Genomic DNA, 10,568 nt, shown 5'->3' on the forward strand with positions numbered 1-10,568 from the left:
CTTTTCTTCATGGGAGTGACAAGTACTTACAGTGGGGCTGTGTCATTTCTTTCTGCAGATTGTCTTTGGCTCCATTGTACTCCTGATGCTTTGGCTTCCTATACGCATAATTAAGAGTCTACTGCCTAATTTTCTTCCCTACAATGTCATGCTCTATAGGTAAGTTTTGTTTTTAATTTTTTGTGGTTCTGGGAATTAGGGTTCATGTATGTTACGGCAACTGTGCCTGCATCCCTACATGGAAGTCTTGAAAAGTTAGAAAGCTTTACTTATCACTGGTAGGATTTAAAGGATTTAATACTCGATTACAGCAAACATTTAAAATAAATATACATTTCTTACAGATTTTAGAAATCATCTCACAGTTATATCTTGTCATATTGTAGATCACATGAATATTAGTTTGCTAGTTTTTGTGCATATAGTGTGTATTTGTTTAGCATTGGAGTGTTTTACCACTTCATGGGAGTATATTAATAGCATCATTGAAACGCATACCATAAGTAATGAAGCCAAAGGTGCACATTTAATTATGGATTAAGAATAGGATATAGGAGTAAAGGAGGGATAATAGAGTGTGTGAATATGATCAAAGTATATTATGTGTAGATGTTATGATGAAACGTCTGTGTATAATATATACCAATTAAGAAAACAGGATGTAAGGTTTAATTTTAATTTACCTGTGGCCTAATCTGTACACCTCTTCCTTATATCACTTTTTAGTGGTTTATACTGTCCCATAGTATCATCCCTAGTGAACACAGGGGGCTTGCTTCCTCAAATTTACTTCTATACATCTTTTTAAGTATTGTCAGTTCTGATATGAAGATCTCTTACTGATCCATTTGATATACCTCTTACTTAAGCCCCTTTTTTGTTCTCTGCTTACAAGCTATTTCCAACACTGCTGCTGCTAGCTTATCTAAATATTTGATTATGTTACTCCTCTGTTTAATTATAAGCAGTTTCTGTGTACTATATATGATATTATCTAGATCAGTAGACATGTTATAACATGTTATAACACTGCCTATTAGCATATTGTCCAGCATTGTCTTGGGTCCAGTCGTGGAGCCTGAACTTTGGGCCTGGGTGCTGTCCCTCAGCTCTTCAGCTCAAGGCTGGCACTCTACCACTTGAGCCACAGCACCGCTTCCGGCTTTTTCCTTTTTGCTTATGTAGTGCTGCGGAATCAAACCCAGTGCCTCAGTCATGCAAGGCAAGCGTTCTACCACTAAGCCACCTTTCCAGCCCCAAGTCCAGCATTGTCTTATATGGACTTTGTTTCGTAGCCGTGTCATACTGCTGCTGAGTTTTTCACTGTTCCTTTGTCTTTTATTTATATTTGCTTGCTAAACTTTTGTTTTCGCTCAAAAATCCAGTTAAGGTTTTATTTCCCCTAACCAGAACAAATCATAATTTTATCCTTCAAAAACTGTCTCCATTGTTAAACCTAACTCTTTTTATAGCATTCATTATATTAAAAATATTTATTGTTTTATCCAGGATAAAAGAAATAATTTATTTGGATCTTAATGTCTTATAGCAGGACCATAATTGTTCAAAAACAAAAGGTTTATTGTTGCATATGCAGTAAAATCTCAGATTTGTATTCATTAAATTAGAACTTTTAATTAGATTTGTGTCTTGATTTTTTTTTAATGGCAGAAAAATACTAGGGACTCATTCAAAATGGAACATGTCTTTTACTTTTGAAACAATTACTCTTGAAATAGATATTTTTCATATATATATAACGTTAGGACTTTTGTCAATTTAGAGGTTAATTCTCTCATTTTTCACTTGCTAAATAGTATGAGATCCAGGAAACAAAAATCTAGCTCTACGCTAGCCTTGAATTGAAGAATTGAGGGAGTGCCCAGGCCCGTAGTTTAAGCCCCATGACAGACAATAAATAAAATAAATAAATAAATAATCTGGCTTTATGTACTATTGGGGTAAACCCATTGGGATAAGTGGGTTATACCTTAAAGTTTACAAAGCTCTTTTTTATTCTAAGTATTAGAATTTAGGGTTCAAAATATGTGCTGGATACAGTGAACAAAACAAGAATCAAGAAATCCCTCAGCTCGGCATCAGTGGCTCACATCTGTAATCCTAGCTCCTCAGAAGGCTGGGATCTGAGTATTACTGTTTGAAGCCAGTCTGGTCAGGAAGTCTGTGAGACTCTTTTATCTCCAATTAACCAACCAAAATTGGAAGGTGGCTCAGTGGTAGAGCGCTTGAGGCCCTGGGTTCGATTCCCCAGCACCACATAAGCAAAAAGAAAAAAAGCCGGAAGTGGTGCTGTGGCTCAAGTGATAGAGCGCTAGTCTTGAGCTGAAGAGCTGAGGGACAGCGCCCAGGCCCAGAGTTCAGGTCCCACAACCGGACCCCCCCAAAAAAGGAAGCTGTGGCTCAGGTCATAGAGCTCTAGATTTGAACAGAAAGCTCAGGGACAGCACCCAGGCCGTGAGTTCAAGTACTGGCATACACAAAAGAAGAAACATCTCTGCTCTTGTGGATATTGTTACATGTGTGGCAGGAAGACAAACTTTAAAACAGATTAAATGAATATATAATTTCCCAATGATTATAAGTACTGCAGGGAAAAAGTATACTAGGGAAAGAGAGAGAGAGAGAATAGTCAGATGCATCCCTGATGGCAGAGTGTCCTTGCAGGTTGTCAGGCAAGGATAACAGCATCTGTGTCTGAGGAACAGCAGGGAAGGAATTTTGTCTGTGAAGAAGGGGGGAAATTAGGGAGTTGGTCTTGAAATGAGGGAGGTCATGGAAGCCAGCTCCTGGAGGGCCTTGGATAGGCAACCACACCTTACCTTGGTGAGTCACAATGCCTGTGTACAACTAAGATTATCACTGACTGCTGAGATGGAAAGAGATATAATCAGTATCATCAGTTCTGTGGTAGGAGGACAACACAGTGATCATGGTAGGAAGTGGGTGAGGCTGGCAGAGCTGGAGGAGTAGCAGTGGAGGCCAGGAAGAAACTAAGATTTAGGATGGCATTAAGGAACAGTCATTAGGATTCTAGCTGTTTAAACGTAAGGTATAAAGGAGGAGACAAGGATCAAAAGTTGGAAGGAGGGCTGGGAAGGTGGCTCAGCGGTAGAGTACATGCCTTGCAAGCATGAGGCCCTGAGTTCGATTCCTCAGCACCACATAAACAGAAAAAGCCGGAAGTGGTGCTGTGGCTCCAGTGGTAGAGCGCTAGTCTTGAGCTGAAGAGCTGAGGGACAGCGCCCAGACCCAGAGTTCAGGCCCCATGACCGGCAAAAAAGGAAAAAAAAAAAAAGTTGGAAGGATGAGGATGCATTTCCTGAGATGAACCACACTTTGGGATAAGCAGAAGTAAAGGGGAAAAAAATGGGAAATTGGATACTGAGCATGGTCATTTGAAGTTGTCTAGTATATGGCTCAAGTGGTAGACCTCTAGCCTTGAGTTGAAGAGATGAGGGACAGCGCCCAGGCCTAGAGTTCAGGCCCCACGACCAACAAAGAAAAAGAGGGAAAAAAAAGGAGTTAGGGAAGATTGCTCAGTAGTAGATGGAAATATCAAGGTGATATTTCAAGGTCAAATTTACACAGAGAGCAAGCTTGAGAGAGGACAAAGCTTGAGCCCTTCATTGTTCCCAGATTGGGAAGATGAAGGGGAACAAATTCATCTTGGAAGATGTTCAGGGAGAAAGTGTTATGAGGAGAGATGGTGTGTGTGTGTGTGTGTGTGTGTGTGTGTGTGTGTGTGTGTGTGTGTTAGATATTAGTGTATATTATAGATACATATATGCATATATAAGTATGCTACTAGTACAACAAAGCGCCAAACCTGAGCCTCAGTTTAGCAATATAGAGGGCATTGGCAACTCTTACCAGGAAGAAATTTAGTGGGATTTCTGGGTAAAGCCATAGTGAGTTGGAGAGAAAATGGAGGATGTAAGGAGAAACTGAGTTCATTTGACTTTTATTTTTTAAATCTCATTAAATATTTGGAATATTCTAGTTATAATGGAAGATAGAATTCATAATAATTCATGGCTTTTTGTAATTGTCTTAGTGATGCTCCAGTGAGTGAACTGTCCCTTGAGCTGCTTCTGCTTCAGGTTGTCTTGCCCGCGTTACTGGAGCAAGGACATACGAGGCAGTGGCTGAAGGGGCTTGTGCGAGCGTGGACTGTTACTGCTGGATACTTGCTGTGAGTATGGGCAGCCAACTCCCTAGACGTGCATGCCACTTGTGTCCTTCCTCTCTTTCTCTCCCACACTCCTCCTTTCTCTGGTACTAGGGTTTGAAGCCAGAACATTCATCTACATCTCCAGCACTGTTCCAATATTTGTTTTGAGACAAAGTCTTATTAAGTTGCCCACGTTGGCCTTGAGAGCACTATGAAGTCCAAGTTAACTTTGAATTTGTGATCCTCCTGCTTAGCCTTGTGACCTCAGAACTGACCCTGCTGCCACTGGTTGCAGTCCTCAGATTGATTTTTCTAACCATGATCGTTTCCTTGTCCACTGAAATTCTAGTTTAGTTCCCTCTGTTGGGCATTCCATCTCTCTTGTAATTCTGTCTATTTGAGTAGCCACCTCAGCCCGGAAGCACAGGGCCACCCACCACTTCCACCATTACCCCACTGTGACGTGTTGCCCCTCCTGTTGTAGCCACCACGATTCCCAGGAGCTCCCCCTCCGAACTTGCCTTTTTGCTTTCCTCTTTATGTTGCTCTAAAAGTTTTTAGGAAGAAACTTAAGTATTGTGTCTGTTATTTTTATTCTGACCTGAAGTGACACTTTCCATTAATGTAATTTTTTGGCACAGGGATCTTCATTCCTATTTATTGGGAGACCAGGAAGAAAATGAGAACAGTGCAAACCAACAAGTTAACAATAACCAGCATGCTCGAAATAATGCTATTCCTGTGGTTGGGGAAGGCCTGCATGCAGCCCACCAAGCCATACTCCAGCAGGGCGGTCCCGTTGGCTTTCAGCCTTACCGCCGGCCTTTACATTTTCCACTCAGGGTAGGTACTATATGGACTTAGCCAGAATTGTTTTCCTTTAATTTGTTGAGAATTAATGCTTTTGGCATTAAGTTGTATAACTATGTCTAAAAACTCATGTTTTATTACCTTTATGATGCAGCATATCCCAGGAACAGTCACATTAGACTTGGCAGGCTTGCACCCACAGATTCAAATATAGAGAGTGGAGTATATACAAGGGGAACAGTGAAAGATGGGGCTCTTGGGTAGTTAGTGAGTCAGAGTGAAGGGCTTTGAACATCATGTACCCTAGTCAGCACTGTATTATGTTTCCTGCTTTCTCTCTTTCTCATTCTCATTCTCATTCTCTCTCTGGTCTTCCCTCCCTCACTTTCCCTTCCTCCCTTTTTTCCTCTGCTCCCTCCCTCTCCCCCATGATATACAAAGGTACTGTGTGATCACATTGACACTCCCCACTCCCTCAGTACTGGGACTTAAATTCAGTGCCTTGAACTCTTTTTAGGCTTTTTTTTTTGCTCATGACTGTACTCTACAACCTGAGCCACGTTTCCACTTCCAGATTGTGGGTGGTTAATTGGAGATAAGAATCTCATGAACTTTCCTGCCTAAACTAGATTCGAATCCCATTTTCAGATCTCAGTCTTTTTAGTAGGTGCCCAGCTTCATTTTTTTTTTGGGGGGGGGTCCTGTTTTGGGGCCTGAACTGTGGGCCTGGGCGCTGTCCCTCAGCTCTTCAGCTCAAGGCTAGCGCTCTACCACTTGAGCCACAGTGCCACTTACGGCTTTTTCTTTTTGCTTATGTGGTGCTGAGGAATTGAACCCAGAGCCTCAGGCATGCAAGGCAAGCGCTCTACCACTGAGCCACGTTCCCAGCCCCTTAAAGTACTTTTTATGTGAAATTGAAAGAACCTTAGAAATACAAATACAAACAATCCTTCCTTTCTTCCTCCTTCTATCCCTTCTCCGCTTCTAGTCTTTCTGGTCTGTTTTAGTTTTTGAAGACAGTTTCTAGCTACATTTAAGCCCAAACCGGTTTGCCTTTGGCCTCCTAAATATTGGGATTTTAGAAGTATACCACCTCATCAGTGACAGTGTCCCTCCTCCCCTTTGTGCTGGTTCTGGGGCTTGAACTCAGAGCCTGAGTACTGTTCCTGAGCTTTTTTGCTCAAGGCTGGTCTCTACCACTTGAGTTACAGCTCTACTTGTGGCTGTTTTGGTGGTTAATTTGAGGTAAGAGTCTCACAGACTTTCCTTTCTAGGCCAGCTTTCAAGCACAATCCAAAAGTCTTAGCCCCCTGAATAGCTAGGATTACAGGTGTGAAACACTGTTGAATGGCTGACAGTTTCTTTTTAATAAGAAAATTGTGTTGTTTCTTTAAGGGCTGTCATTAACTACATTGAGGACATATGAACCATGTCTTTGTTATTTTTACCTTGCAGATATTTCTGTTGATTGTCTTCATGTGCATAACGTTACTGATTGCCAGCCTCATCTGCCTTACTTTACCAGGTATGTTTACCTAGTTTTCAGCTGTTAGCATCTAGATTATTTTTCTTTAAAGTTATGTCTTGCAAGATTTGATTTTTTTTAATCAAATATAAATTTAAAAGATTTATTTCATGTCTAGTTGCATATAGAATAATGATCCATTTAGAATCCTTTATCTTACTTGACTCGTATTGGAGCATTGGACTCCATACTGGCTCATAGGCAGACAAAGTAAAGACAAAACTTATGAGTTGAGTTTGAGAATAAAGCAATCATCATTCAGTTTTTATGGCTGTATTACAGTCCAATTTTTTTCAATACATTTTTATTACTTTTTTGTTGTTGTTGTTGGTGGTGTTGGTAGGGCTTGAACTCAGGGCCTGGGTGACATCCCTGAGCTTTTCTGCTCAAGGCTAGCACTACCATTTTGAGCCACAGCTCCACTTCTAGTTTTCTGTTGGTTAATTGGAGAAAGAGTCTCACAGACTTTTCTGAGCAGGCTGGCTTCAAATCTTGATCCTCAGCTTCCTGAGTAGGATTACAGGTGTGAACCATCAGTGCCCAGCTGACTTAATTTTTTAAGCTATCTTTTGTTTGTTTGTTTTTGGGTCCAGTCATGGGGCCTGAACTCTGGGCCTGGGCGCTGTCCCTCAGCTCTTCAGCTCAAGGCTAGCGCTCTACCACTTGAGCCACAGCACTACTTCTGGCTTTTTTCTTTTTGCTTATGTGGTGCTGAGGAATCGAACCCAGGACCTCTGGCATGCAAGGCATGCGCTCTACCATTGAGCCACCTTCCCAGCCCCCTATGGTATCTTTTGATGTTAACTTTGTTTGCTCTTATTATGTAATTTTGCATGCTGCTCTAGATAAAATTATAAAGCCAGACTATTTTTCTTTATAATCTAGTACTCACATCCTAATCTTTTCTGGCATTATTAGAAATTTCAGATATTAACGCCATTTAATTAATTAAGACACTGTGGTTGAATGTAGTATCCAGAAGTCAGGGACATGTACGATAACTGGATCCTCATTTCCTTATCTCCCCTATTTCCTCATTCACAATAAGTGTGGAAAAATGGTAAATCATGTTGATAGGTATTAACCACTTAGGTGAGCATAAAGTGGAGGATTATTTCCAACTCTTTTTTTTTTCCTTTCTCTTTTCTTTCTTTTTTTTTTATTGGTCATAGGGCTTGAACTCTGGACCTGGGCACTGTCCTTCAGCTCAAGGCTAGCATATTCTCTCTCTCTCTCTCTCTCTCTCTCTCTCTCTCTCTCTCTCTGTCTGTCTTTGTCTGTCTGTCTGTGTGGTTTTTTTGGTTGGTCATGGGGCTTAAACTAAGGACCTGGGTACTGTCCCTGAATACTTTTGCTCAAGGTTAGTGTTCTACCACTTTGAACCACAGCTCCACTTCTGGTTTTCCAGTACTTAATTGGTGATAAAGAGTCTCAAGAACTTTTCCTGTCCTGGCTGGCTATGAACCATGATCCTTAGATCTCAACCTCCTCAGTAGCTAGTTTGAACTACTAGCACCTGGCTAAGAAATATTTTTTAATTTAAAATTTGATTTCGTCGAAGCTGTGCGCTGGTGGCTCATGCCTCTAATCCTAGCTACTCAGGAGGCTGAGATCTGAGGATCACTGTTCAAAGCCAGCCCAGGCAGGAAAGTCCATGAGACTCTTATCTCCAATAAGCCACTCAAAAACAGGAAGTGGTGCTGCGGCTCAAGGGCTTGCCTTGAGCTGAAGAGTGCAGGGACAGCGCCCAAACCCACAGTTCAAGCCCCACGACCGACGCCAAAAAAATAATTTTTAAAAAAATTTTGTCCATTCAACTGGAAAAAATAATTGTGCTGTTTCTGTATAATAGTGTGTGTGTGTGCACCCATGTGTGCCTGCTGGCAACTGTCACTTGAACTCAGGTCTTTATGTGTCTCCCTTGGCTTTTTCATTTAAGACTGGTATACTTCAGCCATGTCTCCACTTCCAACTTTTTGATAGTTAATTGGAGATGAGCCTGAGTAATTACTTGCGTAATGATTTTTTTAGCTTTTATAAGACTTTGTTCTTTAGCTTACTAAAATCATAGCTGTTAAAATGAAGAAGTTTAACTATTTGAGTTTAGTAATTGTGGTTTTATGTGTCATTTTTATGTTTTTACCAGAAATATCTTTTAAAAATTAACAAAGGAAGCCAGGCACTGGTGGCTCACACCTGTAATCCTAGCTACTCAGGATGAGATCTGAGGATCACGGTTCAAAGCCAGCCTGGGCAGGAAAGTCTGTGAGACTCTTATCTCCAAAAAACCACTAGAAAAAGGGAAGTGGCACTATAGCTCAAGCTGTAGAGTGCTCGCCTTGAGCTGAAGAGCACAGGGACAGTGCCTAAGCCCAGAGTTCAAGCCCTACAACTGACTATAAATAATAATAATAATAATGAAATGAAATCAAATCTTCATGATTTTATTTGGTAATGTAGATTCACTTAACTAAATAATTTCCCCTTAAATGCTGAGGTTTAGTCTTAGGGCACCTGATGTTGCTAGGCACGTGCTTTACCACTTGAGCCATGTCCCCTCCCCATTTGTTTTTTGCCAGTACTGGAGCTTGAAACAGGGCCTCGGTGCTGTCCCAAAGCCACTTCGTGCTCAGGAGCCTCCTGAATAGGATTATATACGTGAGCCACTTGCGCCTGGCTCCCATTTTAGTTATTTTTCAGATAGGGTCTCAAGTTTTCTGCCTGGGCCTCAACTATGTTCCTCTTCCCTGTGGCTTCCTGCATTGCTGGGAATATAGCATATACTATCACATCTAGCTTTACAACACATGTGTTCTTGATGAGAGGGTATGTGAAGTACAGAATAAAAAGTGACTTAAAACACATGTGAAAACCTCAGAAACAAAACCCTAAGTTGAAACATACCTCGAGATTTGCCAATGATGATTTTGATATCTTTGACAAGAATTTATGCTTATTTCACACAACTTTACAATTATTAGTCTTTTGAACTAATTATTTTTACTATTACTATTAATGCTGAAATTGCACATCTTAGGCAAGTATAACTTTACCACTGAGCTATACCTCTTTGCCTAGCATTTATCTTTAAAAGAATTTATACACCAGAGCTTTTTTTGGTCAGTTGTGGGGCTTGAACTCAGGGCCTGGGCACTGTCCCTGAGATCTTCAGCTTAAGGATAGCACTCTACCAGTTGAGCCACAGCACCACTTCCAGTTTTCTGGTGTTAATTGGACATACGAGTCTCATGGACTTTCCTGCATGGGCTGTCTTTGAACCAAGATCCTCAGAGCTCAGCCTCCTGAATAGCTAGGATTACAGGTTTGAGCTACTGGCGCCTAGCCAAAGCTATTTTTTGAGTTGGCAATCTGCTCAAAATGGCTGACTATGGAGCTTCTTTTGTTCCTTCAGGTATTCAGAAGTAGCATCATGATATTACAGGATGGCAATGCATAGCAAAAACCAAAAAAGAAAAACCCAAACAACAAAAAAGAAACCAGACATCACCACTACCGCTACCACCACCACCACCACCACAACCACAACCACACTAGAGAGTTGTCTTGTTCTCTTAAGCATTATTGAGAAGTAATTTTGTAAAGAAACTTACTAAATTAAATGATCTTACCTGAGCAATTGTATGGGTATACTATAGAATTTATTTCTAACAGTCCCTAGCTCGTAAGGCTATATCTTTTTCATTACAGTATGTGTAAGTGGTTTTAATTTTTTCAAAGTAAGTTTATATGGCATTCTTTGATTGTTGTGCTTTAAAATGTTATTGTGCCATTATGTTCACAAGTATTAAAGTAAGTTTTTGTGATGATAAATGATGATAAATTTGGAAGAAAGTTACTCTAAATTTGTAATGGTTCTAAATATTTAAGTGTTGATACTACAAATAGTAGAAAAGAAAAGAAATCTTTCACCTTTTTTGGGGGGGGGGCGTGGTCCAGTCGTGGGGCCTGAACTCTGGGCCTGGGCGCTGTCCCTCAGCTCTTCAGCTCAAGGCTAGCGCTCTACCACTTGAGCCACAGCGC

General features: G+C 40.9%; 1 protein-coding gene across 1 annotated transcript in view; it reads left to right on the forward strand.

The window, feature by feature from the left end:
- March6 (membrane-associated ring finger (C3HC4) 6, E3 ubiquitin protein ligase) overlaps window positions 1-9,978 on the forward strand; it is a 60,081-nt gene extending 50,103 nt beyond the window's left edge. Inside the window, exons 19-23 of the mRNA XM_013013839.1 lie at window positions 59-159; window positions 4,076-4,213; window positions 4,834-5,035; window positions 6,458-6,527; window positions 9,940-9,978. Of these exons, the coding sequence (XP_012869293.1) occupies window positions 59-159; window positions 4,076-4,213; window positions 4,834-5,035; window positions 6,458-6,527; window positions 9,940-9,953 (525 nt within the window). The 3' untranslated portion in view covers window positions 9,954-9,978. The remainder of the gene's footprint in view (window positions 1-58; window positions 160-4,075; window positions 4,214-4,833; window positions 5,036-6,457; window positions 6,528-9,939) is intronic.
- Window positions 9,979-10,568: the final 590 nt, after the last annotated feature.

Source organism: Dipodomys ordii, unplaced genomic scaffold, assembly GCF_000151885.1.
Source record: "Dipodomys ordii isolate 6190 unplaced genomic scaffold, Dord_2.0 Scaffold21, whole genome shotgun sequence".
NCBI classification, from domain to species: Eukaryota; Metazoa; Chordata; class Mammalia; order Rodentia; family Heteromyidae; genus Dipodomys; species Dipodomys ordii.